This window comes from Protopterus annectens, chromosome 12.part0 (genome assembly GCF_019279795.1).
Source record: "Protopterus annectens isolate FY-2018-M chromosome 12.part0, PAN1.0, whole genome shotgun sequence".
Classification (NCBI taxonomy): domain Eukaryota; kingdom Metazoa; phylum Chordata; order Ceratodontiformes; family Protopteridae; genus Protopterus; species Protopterus annectens.
Genome location: NC_056746.1, coordinates 1,143,011,239 through 1,143,026,224, shown reverse-complemented (window position 1 = coordinate 1,143,026,224; position 14,986 = coordinate 1,143,011,239). Strand labels below are relative to the sequence as shown.

The 14,986-nt window shown below is 39.9% G+C and overlaps 1 protein-coding gene across 1 annotated transcript in view; it reads right to left on the bottom strand.

Moving 5' to 3' along the window:
- Window positions 1-14,986, bottom strand: part of LOC122817033 (trichohyalin-like) — a 1,834,860-nt gene that overhangs the window by 686,188 nt on the left and 1,133,686 nt on the right. Inside the window, exons 7-8 of the mRNA XM_044090165.1 lie at window positions 5,824-5,904; window positions 2,024-2,197 (exon numbers count right to left, since the gene is read on the bottom strand). Of these exons, the coding sequence (XP_043946100.1) occupies window positions 2,024-2,197; window positions 5,824-5,904 (255 nt within the window). The remainder of the gene's footprint in view (window positions 1-2,023; window positions 2,198-5,823; window positions 5,905-14,986) is intronic.

Genomic DNA, 14,986 nt, shown 5'->3' with positions numbered 1-14,986 from the left:
GTGTCTCCTGCAGTTCCTTTTACATTGGGAAAACGGACAGAATGTTAAAGGAACGCATTAGGGAACATTTATATCAATTAGGATAAAATCACAAGTAAATGCTCTATCCAAACACATTCTCAATACAGACATTACACACAGTTTCTCTTTCTCAGTTTTGCAAGTTTTGCAACCCAGTATAAGAGGTGGTGATGTTAAAAACATCACTGAGACTGTAGAAGCTCAATGGATAATAAAAACCAGAGCACATTGTCCTCCGGGACTCAATGACAGGGTTCCTTTGAAACCCATGCTAAAAAGCAGGAGACATAGGCCTAAATGATTGGCATCTAGATATTTACAAGCAAGTTTAATGCCTATATATCATTATTTGATATTATTTCTTTAATATTCATGTATTTTTGGAACATGTATATATTTCATATCCATCTTACAGATCATTATTATTTTTTGAAGTTTACTGGACAAATAACCATTTGGTTTTCCATCCATATGCAGCATGCATATTTATGCATTTCATCTGTAACTATATAACATTATACATTATATATTACATACAGTATCATGTTAAGTAATACATGATCTAGTTCTAGTTCCATTTTACTTTTTGGCATATCATACGTGCATGTTTTATTTTATTTATATGGAGCATGTTTGTAATGAAATTATTATAAGATATCTATGCAAAATTCATGATGTTTTCTATTCCATATATATATTTATATATTTTTATATTTATATTTATATTTATCTATGTATATATAGCTTAAATTTATTATGTTATTATGTCTTACTCTATATTTTTTATTATTTTTTATTATAAGTTTCATAAGGTCTAATAAAAGAAATAGACTTTTTAACAAATTGTACTTACAAATAGTTAGTACAAATATATGTTATAAATTCATATGTCTCTTTAAATGTAGATGCTTTTTGACCACTTAAATCTAATGATTGAGTATAAAAGGGTGTGTTTTACAATGGGGTAATTGTTGGTTTGAAAAAGCACTTGCTGCGAAAGCGCTTACCATTGTCAGTCAGAGGATCCAATAAATCTACTTCATTTTAAAAAATCCTGAAGTTCTTTGCCTTTTGTCGTGAATACGAATACATAATCACTTTTGGTTGTGCTTGCTGCTGTTTGGTCTGAATAGACCTGAACTTTTTTATTACAGCGTTTTGGTACGTTTACCATACAGAAGGCTTGGTCGCTCAACCTGGTCTGAATAGACCCTGGCTTCCATACGTTTCCTGGTTTGCCTTTAACATCAGCCTCCAGAGCTTTTCGAAACACGGTTTTGTGCAACGGAACAACAGAAGGGTTATATTATTTAGCCGTTGGTAAAAACAGCGTGAGTTTACAACGGAAGGTAAACTCATTCCAAACAGAAAGTTTGTTTCATAATTCGGCTTGGTTGTTGCACGTTTTTTTGGCAACGGGTTAATAGCGGAACTTCATGGTTATTTTCTGTCGTTTGGAAAGACCGTGAAAAGACTGTGTGAGCTCATAAAGAAAGGTAACTTTATTTCAAATTGAAAGTTTCTTTTATTGTGGAAGATTTTTCACATGTGCTCTTTTTAAATAGAACCAAAAGGTTCGCAAGAGCTGACACCAACTTTCACTATATCTTATTTAATATGTATTAGTCTACAACTGTGTTTTAGTACACCTAACTCACTCACCTTATGTGTATATTTAACTGCATTATACTTACTTTAAGTAATGTTACACTGAGGCTCCACCTACACTCAAATGTGACTTAACTTGTTATCCAGTGAAATGTTTTGAATAGTTTCGCTGACTATTTTAACTATGACTGTAAATTTTACGTCATAAATGTTTTCATTGTGATTTGGATTGTATGTACATCTTTATGCTGGAGCTTTTCTCTCCGGGCCTCCAATGAAAATGGGCTCACTTTGGCCCAGTGGACTTTCCTGGTAAACAAACAAAAATAAATTAAAATTTTTAATGTTGGCAAAGACGTTTAAGCGGTTCTAGCTCTAAGATATTGTTTCCTACCATTCTCTGGTTCCTTGCAGTCAATGTTTGCTATTTCGGGTATCTGGACGTCATCTGGCATTCCGTTTTTTTGAAGTGAGTCTTTAGTGTCCTGATGTTCACCACAAGGCACCTGCGATAATCGCTTCTTGTTCTGCTCACATTCACTGCTCTCTGCTGTTACAGCTGACCTTTCTGCATATGGAATGGAAAGAAAGTAATGTATTTGTTTCCAATATAGCAGAACATTTTTGCCACTGTCCTTATCTACTTTAAGACATCCAGAAAAGTACTTCATCCCAACCTCAACTACTGATGTAATAATTTATAACCAGGCTGGGCAGTTTTTTTAAGACTGATTTCATATTACCCACATCTTTCCTTAAAGCTCTTTAATTTGTCATCTGTAGCTTGAACAGAAAACAACTATAAATGATACTCCTTAGTAGTGACATGTCAAACGTCCAAGATGCACATTTCTGCATTCTAAGATCAAACTGAACTGATAGAGAAAAAGCTACAGGAACCCCTAAATTCTCAAGATGGTCAAAAATCCTTATAACAAGCTTGTTTATTAGTCAGAGATACAGCAGATCTTTCCTTTCAGTTGTGTTTCAACAATATGGAACAAAGGCACACCCAGAGTGACAAATGCACAGCAGCACCAAAAATCAGTACACATCCTCCACTTTTAAATCTGCAGCCATGAAGACAAAAGTACAACTGTGCAAAAACTTACCATAATTGTTAATGTTTAAGGGGACCACTGCTGACATACTTTTAACTATGGAGACTCAGATATCCACATTTGTGTGGCCCAGTTTCTATAGCTCAGAACCCTTCTCCCTAGTCACAGCGGACATATTACAGCCCTTCTCCCTAGTCATAGCGGACATCCTCCTCCAAAAATGTTAAAAGGCCCCCAGTATAAAGCATGTGTCTGCCTAAGTTACCCAGAGAGAAAAGACAGAGAAGTCACTGCATGTGAGAGAGCCAAAAGTAGAAAGCAGTAACGGATATGAAAAGTAAGGAAGGTCCCAACTGGAAGAGCAATCCACTTGAACATATACTCTTTATGGTAAGTCACTAAACAGAAGAAAAAAAACAGCATACTGACTGCAACAGTAAACTAATAACCAAATGAAAAGCAGTCAAGTCTAATGGAAAATACAAGGGGATCAACTACAACACATTTTAAATCTTTTTGCAAAAATTGTGTTTAGCACTTTCGTCCAAAGCAAATCAGTCACAAGACTTCATCAGAACAAAAGCCTACTTCTTTTGCTTCATCGATTAAATAATCAGATGACTAACTTACATCACTATTAATCAACTACAGCTACTTACAGTAAATGGTTCTTCTCAACCAGATGAACCTACCAAAAAATATAGCAACTTCGCAATCATATTAATATAAATATACAATATTAAAACATAAAACATGAAATCAGTGTTGTAGCAAAATATAAAATACGAAACCATACATTTAAATATTTTATAATTTAATTGCCTGTAGTTTCAGAATACTATTAATGGAAATGTGGTCATTCAGGCGTGTGGTCTGTGTGGCAGTCAATCTCAACTGCCAGACAAGTTCCCTATACTCTTATTAATGTCTCTCATGTCACAACAGACTCAAGGTTTCACTCGAAGGCTTTATCAATGTTGTAAGAAAAGCAAAAGTATCACCTTTTACATCAAAGAATATAAATCACATGTTGCAAAGAACCAATAAGGTTGCATACATCTGTAACTAAACACCACCACAGACCCATAAGGTAGCTAGTAATAAACTTCACAATAAAAATTATACAATCATAGACAATAATTAACAAGAATAAGCAAATGAATATAAACCATACATGAATTACAAAAGCCGAAAGACATAAACAAATAAAATTTTCAACAGAAGCGCTTTAATAGAAGAAGCTATATTGCCATCTAGTGGCAAACTGAATAATTACATCTATAGCCAGCATAAAAAAAATATACACGAAAACGAAATTAAGTTAAAAGCTCCCTGTTTAAATGTGGTTAAGCAACACCTGTAAATTAATAATCCAACACTTCTCTTTATTTAAAAGACTGTTTGTCAGTTTCACAAAGAGAACCCATAAGCCAATCTGTTTCAATAAAAGTATGCATTTAGATGAGTGATAAGAGTATCTGAGCAGAGCACTTCTATCACATTTGCACCTTAAGTCACTTAAAGGGGAAGCCAATCTAAATTTCTATTGAACAGATGAATCGCCCACACAGAATGAACCACAGGTGCAAACAGCCATGTATCAGCTAGTTACTAGAATTGGTTAAGAGATGTTTAATTTCACAGGTCCTAGCACTATCAGCCAAAGTAAAGAATTTTGTTTTACAAGCATGACGACAATAAACACAACTGAGACGCGCAGAACAACCAGATAAACTGCTGATTTAATCTTAGAAGGCTCTAACAGTGAAGCCTTATATCCAGAAAAGTATTGGCCCCAATGTTTTTCCTTTGCAAAAACTGAGCTTACAGTGTTAATCAAATATATATATATATATATATATATATATATATATATATATATATATATATATATATATATATATCCCTAAAGAATCTATTACTATACACCAAATGCCAATGTTTTTGGATAATATGTCTAATCAAGAAATGTATGAACCAAAAGTAGTGATAAATCTAATTTGTTCACTCTTCCCCTCTTTCTAGGTGTCTCCATAGCTTTTGCTTTGTTGATCCATTGTTTGTCACAGATCCGTGTCAAGAAGTCTCTGCTGCAAGAACTCTTGCCTCCTTATCAGAACTTTCTTCACCATTACATAACCTTAATATTATAAACTATTACTATAACAAGTTTTGGACAGTATGTCTTAGATGGCAGCAGTTAGCAAAAATAACTGATTTTTTACTGAAGATTTTCCAATAAAATATAAACAGAACCGTCAATAACCTGGTGATAAGTCGCATCCAATTAACAAACAGAAAAAAATACACTCATAAAATAAAAATCTGTCAAATGCCTTTAAGTTACCCTCACTCATTCTCAGTAGCTTTCTATACACCTCTGCCACATCTTCTGCACATTCTCAGGGGACTAGTCTGTTCAGCTTTTACCTTTTATACCCCATACCTACAATGCTCTCCTTCAGCTGTGCATACTGTATATTTCCTTCACTTTACAGAATACACTCAGTTAAACAAATTTCATTTCAATGGTATCCTACTTGGGAGGAAGACGTGTGCTAGGCAACCTCCCAAGTACAGATGGATCCCATTCCATATGCCATTCCACTCACATTTTAGTGCACAATCTTCAGAACATCTAGTTTCCACATACCACTTTTAACTTTTTTTACCCTTACATTCTTCTGGGTAGTATGCAACCTACATTTTTACATCTGCTTCAACAGTGGTCTACACCCTTGTGCAAAAGGCTCTGCTTACATGGCACAGTGTCAATTAAACTTCACTACAGAAAGTGCATTTTTATATTCTATGAAAAGTGTACCACATCTGTAAATGTCAATGTGTATGAGTTTATTGATTTCTTCTGTTCTAAAACTGCACTACACCGGAAACTCTAAAGTTTGTAAAATACTGCAGATTCCAAGTCCACTACTACATTAAATAAAATTTCTTACTGGGGCCCCTCTATGTAAATGGCATCTGACCAATTTGGTCTTTCCAGTTGCAAATGCAAACAAAAATATATATATTTTTTTAAATTACAGTAACCATTGCTCCACAATAACAAGCAAGAACAATGGCGTCCTGTAATGCCAGTCTATAAAATACAGACTGCCTAAAGGTTACTGACCTGTTTTTTCATGCCTTGGACGCTTCAGCTGCACTGGCTCTGCAGGTACTTTTATCTTCCGCTTCCTCAACTCCAAGATTCCTGTCCAGGAAAATTGACAGAATACATTTTAACGTGATAGAAGTACTTAACAAATCAGGATACTAATACAGAACATGCAGTGCAGCATATTCAATGCATTCTGTACATTAATCAGGCAATAATTTCAGTAGCTGACATGCAACCTTTCCAAAAATATGCTCTTCAAACAAAGTAGTTTATTTTAATCATTATATCAAGAACAAACACATTCTAAGAGTAAAATCCAAAAAATGTATAAACAAATACAAATGGAAGTATGTAACAAACTTGAGAGGTCGAAGAGACCTTTCTCTGATGGCTACACTACCTACTGTAGCACACAGGATCAGCTGCACAAGCTACCAAAAATGTCATCATACACTAACAGCAACTAATTGCATCCTAGGCACACAATGTCTGGTGAAATACAACAGTTGTTCTGGCATTCAGGCCTACAAGTAGCCAGAATAGCCGGCTCAACTTTCCAAGCTCTACCCCCTCTCCTTGGCTTCGCCGGACTCCCTCTCAACACTACACAAGGACACCTACAGGCCTCAAATACAATAGTGGCCCACAGGTAAGCAGGCTGAAAAAGCAAATGCATGCACTTTAACAAATGCACAAGATGCCACCTTCAGATTTTTCCTTTAATGTTTCTTGCACATTAAAGTCTGGAGTTCAAAGATTTTTCTCTAAGGGCTAATAGCTACCAAATACTGTGTCTTCCAAGACAAGAACTAGAAGGGTGCAGATGCAGTTGTGTTAAACAGAGCAAGGATGATTTCTTCTAAGACATAGTTAACATCCCCTGGTGGCATACTCTCTTCTTGCCAGTTTAAGATGTAGGATTACCGTGACAGAACCATTTAAATGAACCACTGAACATAAGTGTAAGATCATGTGTAAAGTAAGCTGTAATACAGACGTATACACTTTAAAGAGATGCATAAGATGCCACATTTAGATACTTATTGTTCTGATCAAGGCCTGGTTAGAGGACTTTGGGAGCAAAGCACTAATAGACCAGATGGTAAAAGTCCCTTGTGCTACACTGTGCCCACCCCAGAGGTCCTTAACCCCTCTCTCCAGGCAGTAAGGTAAAGTAAAAGATGGAGGGAAGCTTGGTACGGAAGTGAGTGGGAAGGTGCAGATAAATGGAATATGGAGCTACTCCAATTGCAGGCTAAGAATGGGAAAGAACCAGGAGAAGAAGGGGGGGTGGGAGACCGAGTGACCATAACAGCAAATATATTTGAACATCTACAATTATGATAACTCCCTCAACACAACAGTACCACATTTATAGCAAAATCTGTTTCTGCATTGCTGACTTCTGGAAGGATTCATAAAGTTAAGGGACAGCTGGCCGTGGACAATGAATTAGGATAGCAGAACTTGCAGCATAGTAAAAGCAAATCTTGCCTAGTCCCAGAAGCTACCCTCAAACTGTAGTCACTAGAACCAATGTGTAGATGTCAAGTGGCTTGGTGGAATGGGCTCTGACCAGCCCTGGAACATATCTGCATTAGCAGTTTAACAGTAGAAAATGCAATGGACAAGCCACTTGGGTGAGCTTGTTTGACCGGCTTCCCTTTTCCCACTGCCAAGGAGATAAACAGCTGATTAGTGTTTTTTAGTATTGCATTAAATTATCACAATAGGCGCACATATATTAATACAAAACAAGCAATATTAACACTTGGCACATTCATGCATTAGACATCACACGTTTTCTTTCTTTTCAACAGCACTCCACCACCGCACAAACTTCTTGATTTCTGCTTTCCCTTAAACATCACTTCTCATCCTCCTAAACATTATTTAGCATATACCTTTCCCCTTAACTTCCATTTATTTCTGTCATGTGCTCCTTCTCTTTTCTAAACATCCCACATCCAGTGCTTTTTTCTCCTTTATAACATTCAGTACTTCAGTTACAGTTGGTTTAGACTTTGATTTCCATTTTCTAGTACAAACTTTTTTGGTAGTCAATAGTATTACACTTAGTAAGACATCACTAAGTATTGGCAATTCATGTTGCGTGTTCCAGCTTAAAAAAAGTTATTTACTTAGATACAGCCATTCAATCCCACAGCTACAGAATTTTTAAAATCTGCCTACTTGTTACATTCCCAAAACATGTTCCCAATTACCTCCATCTTTCCCATCATGCTTCCAGAATTTGCTATCTATTAGAGGAAAACACTCCCTGAAGTCTGCTAGGGTATAAAAATACCTACAGAAACACTTTGAAGCAAAAATCCTAAACCTTCTAAACTCTGTTGCATACTTGCCAATCAAACAGTTCCCCTTCAATTGCTCCTTTGTAAACTGTCTTTCTAGTCTCTCTTCCCAAACATTTTTCAATTATCTAATAGCTTTTATTCCTTTATTTTTAAGCACATTTACTGAATTATCAGTTGTAACACAAGCAAACATACATTTATATAAATGTAATCTTTTTTCCCTTTATTTTCTTTCCTCTGATTGATTCTTATAGTGATCATGCAGTGTTTTGTATGCCCTTCTAATTATCATTTTTTCAACATCAGCATTGGTCCTAGGCTACTAAAAACTCTACCAGAGCTGATCTTTAACTTGGCACCCCTTTTCCCTTTCTCTTTGTCTATACTCTGATATTAATCTCTAGTGGGGAAGGCAGTCTCAAACCTACAGTCTAAACGTCTGCTTGGGCTCATCCCAGCCTATTATCTTTCCCTTTCTAGTTATTTGCTCCCAATTCTTTGGTCCCTTGCCAATTTTCTCCAATAAATTCCAGCCCCTTCATGCCTATTGTCGACACACCTACTTGCACTTATCCCTCCTGGCAAAATCTCACTTCTCCATTCCCTTGTTGGCATAGTTTGAAGAATATTTTCTACAACTTTTAAGATTATTATATATGGTGGTTGTTATTCTCCTCGATATGCATTCACAATCTTACTCTCGCCTTGTTTCTCCAACTTCACAATCATCCCTTTCTATGTTGATTTTTAACCTTCTGCTTACATGAAGTTTATGAGCTAACTGTGTAGCGCTAAAGTAGTCATTCAAATCAGGTCTAAACCTGCTTGCTCTATACAGAAGATCAACTTATCCCACTTAACTTTTGCTCTCTTCTCACAAAAAAATTCCAGCAACTCCATTATTGTCAACAACTTCTTCTCTGGTTGACAAAAATATGCCTGACTTGTACAAAAAAACTGAAGGGACTAAAAACATTTTCACTGCTTGTATCTTACTATCCATACCCATAAAAAAAGTGCTTTCAGTTTCTCAGTTTTTGTATTACTTTTTGTTTAGGCTCTTCCTACATATCCTTAGCTGCCATACGAGAACCCTTTTTATTCCATACACCTAAATACTTTAGTCTTATCATGTCCTAGTACATATGGGCACTGATGAACCAATGCATGTGGGGGGAAAGTACAGTTGTGTACACTTACCAGAAATGTAGATGCTCGAGTGTATTCACTGTTGCAGACATCACACTTGGGTTATCTGCCTGCAGATAGCCCTCAGTTGGCCCAAATACTAGAGACTTAGCATTTCTGCATTGGCTGCTGTCGCTCCAGGACTGATCTCAGGTCGTCAGGGGTATACAAACAGGCAGCCGACGCCATTACATCAGTTTTTCTTGTCCCAAATGTCAGAAGCCCACAAACAGGGAGCTAAGTTATAGTGGAAAAAACAGCACCAGTAAAAAGTAAATACCAACAGCCCTGTAAGCGGTGAGTAATACATTTAGAGAAGGAGAGAGAGAGAAAGAGAAAGAGAGAGATGGGGGCTGGAGAGTAAGAAACCAGGACTGCAACAGTGAATACACTCGAACAGCTACATTTATGGTAAGTGTACACAACTGTACTATGTTTTTCGTGTTTCATTGTTGCAGTCATCACACTTGGGTGGATTCCCAAAGCTGAAGAATGGGTGGAGGCAGTCAAAAAGAGTTGGGGCTGGCTAGTATGCCCTGTAGGACTGCTGTTGCAAAGCCCATCCTGGATTTGGAAAAGACAGGCAGGTGGTAATGCTTGATGAAGGTATGAAAAGATCTCCAGGTAGCAGCTTCCAAAATGTCCCTGGTAAGGACTCCCCTGAGGAATGCTGTAGAGGTAGAGGTTGCCCTGGTGGAATGTGTTCTGACCCCCTGAAGGGTTGGTTTTCCATGGTGTTTGTAATAGAAATGGTTACAGTGTGCTATCCATTTGGAAATAGTTTGTTTAGATATGTCCTTGCCTTCTGCCCGAGGTGCAAAGCTGAGTAGGAGCTGGTCAGATTTTCTGAATGGCTTAGTCCTGTCAAGGTAGAATCTAAGCTGTCTGTGCACATCTAAAGAGTGTAGGATCCTTTCCCTTTATTTTGAGGATTGGGAAAGAAGGTTGGCAAATGCATAGATTGGTTAACAGCTACACTGGACACCACTTTAGGCATAAAAGTAGGGTTAGTTCTGAGGGAGACCCTGTCAGCATGAAAAATAGTGAAGGGTTCCACAGCCATAAGCACTTGTAGCTCAGACACTTTTCTAGCTGAAGTGATGGCCAGAAGCAAGGCTGTTTTCCAAGAGAGGAATTTTAACTCTGCTGACACTGCAGGTTCAAAGGGTGTGAGCATGAGCTTTTCCAGCACAAACTTAAGGTCCCAAGCTGAGGAGGGTGCTCTCCTTGGTGGCCTTAAATTGTTGGCGCCTCCCAGGAACTGTTTGATGAGAGGGTGAGAGAAGAGAGGTGGCTCAGTGTTGTAACCAGCTGAGATGGCAGAGGCATGGATCTTAATGGAAGAGAAGGAAAGGCCTCTGTGGAGTAGGATCTGTTAAGTAATCCAGTAATCTGTTAAGTAATCCAGGATTAGAGGTAAGGAGGGCAGAGCAGTGTCTGCTCCTTTAGATTGAATCCAGGAACAATACATTTTCCACTTATCAGCATAGGATTTCCTTGTACTGGGTCTTCTGGTTTCCAGAATGACATCTACTACCTGTTTGCTAATGCTGGTCACTGCGGGAGAATTCAAGGAATAAGCCAGACTGTAAGGTTCAGGGTTTGCAGTAGTGACTGCAGGATCTGTCCCTCCTGCTGAGTGAGGAGGGTTGGGATCTGCAGTTGATGCCATGGTGGCACCGGTGACAGGCTGCGCAGTAGTGGGTACCAGTGCTGGCGTGGCCAGTCTGGAGCAATCAGGATTGCCCTTAGTCTGGCTTGAAAGAAGAGGCAGAGGGTGAAAGGCATAAATTGAGAGGTTTACCCACTAGAAGGACAGGGCATCCACTTTCCACGCTCTGCTGTGTGGTGCCCTGGTGCAGAATTTGCTGATCTGGTGATTGTAGGAGGAGGCAAAAAGTTCTACCTCTGGTATCTCCCATTTCTGGGTTAAATATGGTGCTGAAAGTGCTGAGATTTAATTGCCACTCATGTGGATCTAGGATATTTCTGCTTAAGTCGTCTGCCAGAGAGTTTTGTTTGCATGGCAGGAATTGAGCTTGCAAATGCATCTGCATGTCAATGCAGTGTTCCACAGTGTCATGGCTAGCCTGCTGAGTGGGTAAGAGTGGGTTCCCCCTTGCTTGTTGATCTACCACATAACTGTGGTGTTGTCTGTTTTTATTAGCAGGGGTCCAGGTGAGAGAAGGGATCTGAAAGCTGTCAGAGCGTACTGAAAAGCTAGCATCTCTTTTTGGTTAATGTGCAGATGAATTTGACTTGGGCTCCAGTGGCCCTGAATGCACTTGTCTCCCAGATGTGACCCCTAGGCATAGTCTGATGAGTCTGTGGTTAGGGACTGGGCGGCATGGGGTTGTGTAAAGGGATGCCCCTTGTTGTGGTTTCATGCTGCGGCCCACCAAAGAAACTCTGTCCTTATACAAGGTATGATAGGTATGGTGGTATCCAGGTCCTGAAAATGTTGCCACCAAAGACTTTTTAAGTACCACTGAAGTTTCCCCATATGCAGTCTGGCATATGGAATTAGTAGAATGCAAGAGCCCATGAGCCCTAGAGCCTACAGGATTTTCCTTGCAGATAGCTGGGTTCTGGTGGCCATTTGAGTGAAGTAGCCTGTTAGATAGGCTTGTTTTCTGGAGTAAGAAATGCCATTAGGGAGGCTGTGCTCAATCTTGCTCCCAGGAATACAATCTTTTGACTGGATATTAGTTTTGATTTCTTTTCGTTGATAGTGTACCCCCCGGTGGTTAGAAGGTTCTTTACAAATATCAGGTGCTGCATCAGCTTTTCCCTGACTGTACGCCTGAATCAGGCAGTCGTCCAAGTAAGGGTATACTTGAATGTTTCTCTGTCTGTAATAGGCAATGGCTGGAGCCAGGCATTTTCTGAAGACGCTGGGAGCAGTGGATAAGCCAAAGGGAAGTGCAGAGAACTGATAATGCATAGATCCTGCCCTGAAACAAACATATTTCCTGCATGATTCCCTGATAGGGATGCGCAGATAGGCTTCTTTTAGGTCTAGGGTGACTAGCCAGGCCTCTTTGGACAGCATAGGAAGAAGCTGCTGAAGGGTAAGCATTTTGAATTTTGAATACCAGGAAGGTGTTTAGAATGGAAAGATCTAGGATTGGGCGCCAAGTGCCCTCTTTTCCGGGTACCAGGAAAAGTCTGGAATAAAACCCTTGACCTATCTGTTCTGCAGGAACAGGATGAATTGCCCTTATGGAGAGCAGGGAATGAACTTGGTTTTGTGCCTCTACCCACTGGTTTGGTGGAAGGTCTGGGAACCCTTTTAGGGTTGGCGGTGTGTGGAAGTAAAATGTGTACCCCTGGGATACAATGTTGAGGACCCAGCGGTCTTTGGTGATGGAGGTCCAGTTTTTTGCATGGTGGCCAAGTTTTCCTCCTAGGGGCACGAGCAGAGGTGAGGAGTGGGGGTTGACAAGTCATTGTGAATTATTTCCGTAACGGGGTGGTTTAGCACTCAATGTTTTAGAAGTGGAGGTACTCCATTGCTTACATCTCTGCATACCCTGAGACTGTAATCTGGGGGGGTCTGTTTCCCCCTGGGTCTAGTTTGAGATGGCCTTGAAGGGGCAGAAAAGGACCAATGTTTCGAGGAGCAATGCCTAGTGAATCTAGTAGACTGCACCTGCAAAAAAACTTTGACTGTCTGCATAGACTTAGCTTTTTCTTCCATCTTTTTTAGAACCTCTTCTGCTTTGGTGCCAAACAAATGGTCTTTACTCAAAGGAGCGTTAAAAAGTTTTGATTTGACATGGTCTGGCAAGGTCTGTTCCTTAAGTCAAGCATGCCTTCTCAGTACAGAACCAGTGACTGCTGCCCTGCAAGATGCTTCGAGGGCATCAAACCCACACTGCAAGGTATGCTTGCTGACTTGGCTTGCAGAATGCATAAGCTCCTGTAATTCTTTATTTTCTGCACAGTCTATAAAGGTAGATATTTTTTGCTTAATAAGTTCCATAATATTTTGCTGGTATTTCAGCATGTGAAACTGGCAATTCAATGCCCTAATGGCTAAAGTTGCAGAGGTGTATACTTTTTTACCCCATCTGTCTAAAGCTTGGGAATCCCTGTCTGAAAGTTCATAGGTTGGTACTAGGCTATTTCGGCCCTAGGGCCTATACAAACCTAGTCATAACAATTCCCTGGCTATTTCTTCCCACACTATTTACTTCTCTGGACCCCTGTTTAGCATAGCAAGTGACGTGATTCCCCGGGGTGAATTTCCTTTCTCCCATCCAATCGTCAAGGTTCCTTTTGAAGAGGGCCAAAGAGGTGCTCTGCTTGACATGTATGGGCAGTCTATTCCACAGTCTGGGGAGTCTCTGGGTTAACAGCCTATCCCCTCCAGCATGTTTTGTTTATTGTGATGACAAGGTTTAGATCCCTGAAGCGTATGGCTCTGAGGGATTGGGATTTCTTTAAGTGTAGCATGTTCAACAGCTCTGGGTTTGACATGGCCTTGTATGTTAAGCAGAGATCGCCTCCGAGTTGACGATATGTGACAGAGTATAGCTGGAGATTTTTAAGGCGGTCAGTAGGGGTGGGATTCTTAGCTGTAGTTGAGTTTATACCTTTAGGCCCTTGGGAAATGACCTCTGGGTCAGCAGTAGGATTTCTGAAAAAAGATTTGAGAGAGTCAGGAACTCTGTAATACCTGTCTGGTTTCCTTGGAGCAGGGGGTAAAGTATCAGGAGTCAGACTGGATTCCATAAAGACATCATCCACAACATCCAGAACAGGAGGGACAGTTAAGGGTCTATGTTGTGGCAAATCAAAAATCTCTTTTGGACTGAAGATAATCCTGGCATTCCCAGTGGAAATGCTCTCAAAGTATGAAGGGATGCACCAAAAGAAAAATCCTCTGGAGGGGAAGCAGAGGGAATGGATTCCTCTGTATCTGAATCCTCATAAGCAGATAAAGGCATGTCTTCATATTCAAAAACGTCAGAGTCATTGGACTCTTGGTCAGTTAACGCTGCTGGGGACAAGTCCCTTTTTCTCTTAGCAGGGGAAGTCTGGCTTCCCCTAATCAGCATGATCAGGTCTTCTGCCATTTTAAGCATTTGAGATTGTGGCAAAGAAGCAGGTGCTTGAGATTGGGTCGCTGGATTTTTAGGCGTAGTTCATACTCTTGGCCTTAGAAACTCGGTAGTTTTAGACAAAACTGAAGACGTGAAAGAAGTCGTCGGTTTGTGTCAAGTATCGGTAATGCGAAGAACTTCCTCGGAAGACTATGCCTGCTCAGCAGCTCCGTACCCAACCAAGGTAGAGACATCCGCAGGTTGTGTAGTTAAAGAAGAGTCTTGCGGCATACCTGACTCCGAACGGGGTCTCGGTAGTGGCCTGCGAATCCACTGAAGCGGGCATCAGGGGCTGCGAAAGTGTCTCACTGAGTACCGGCGAACTGGCAACTAGCTCAACGGAAGTGTCGTCAGCAGTTTTGGACCTGTGCGGTCTGTCTCTGTCTTTATCCTTATGTTTTTTCAGAAGATCGGTAGTCGGATGGCTTACAGAAGCCATTTCGGAATACAGAGATCGAGAGGGAACGTATTTAGCAACAATAAGGGCCCGACGGTGAATAGTTCGGGCGTTGAACAAAGCACAAAACTGACAGCGAGGAACATCATGGTCTGGGCCTAAAC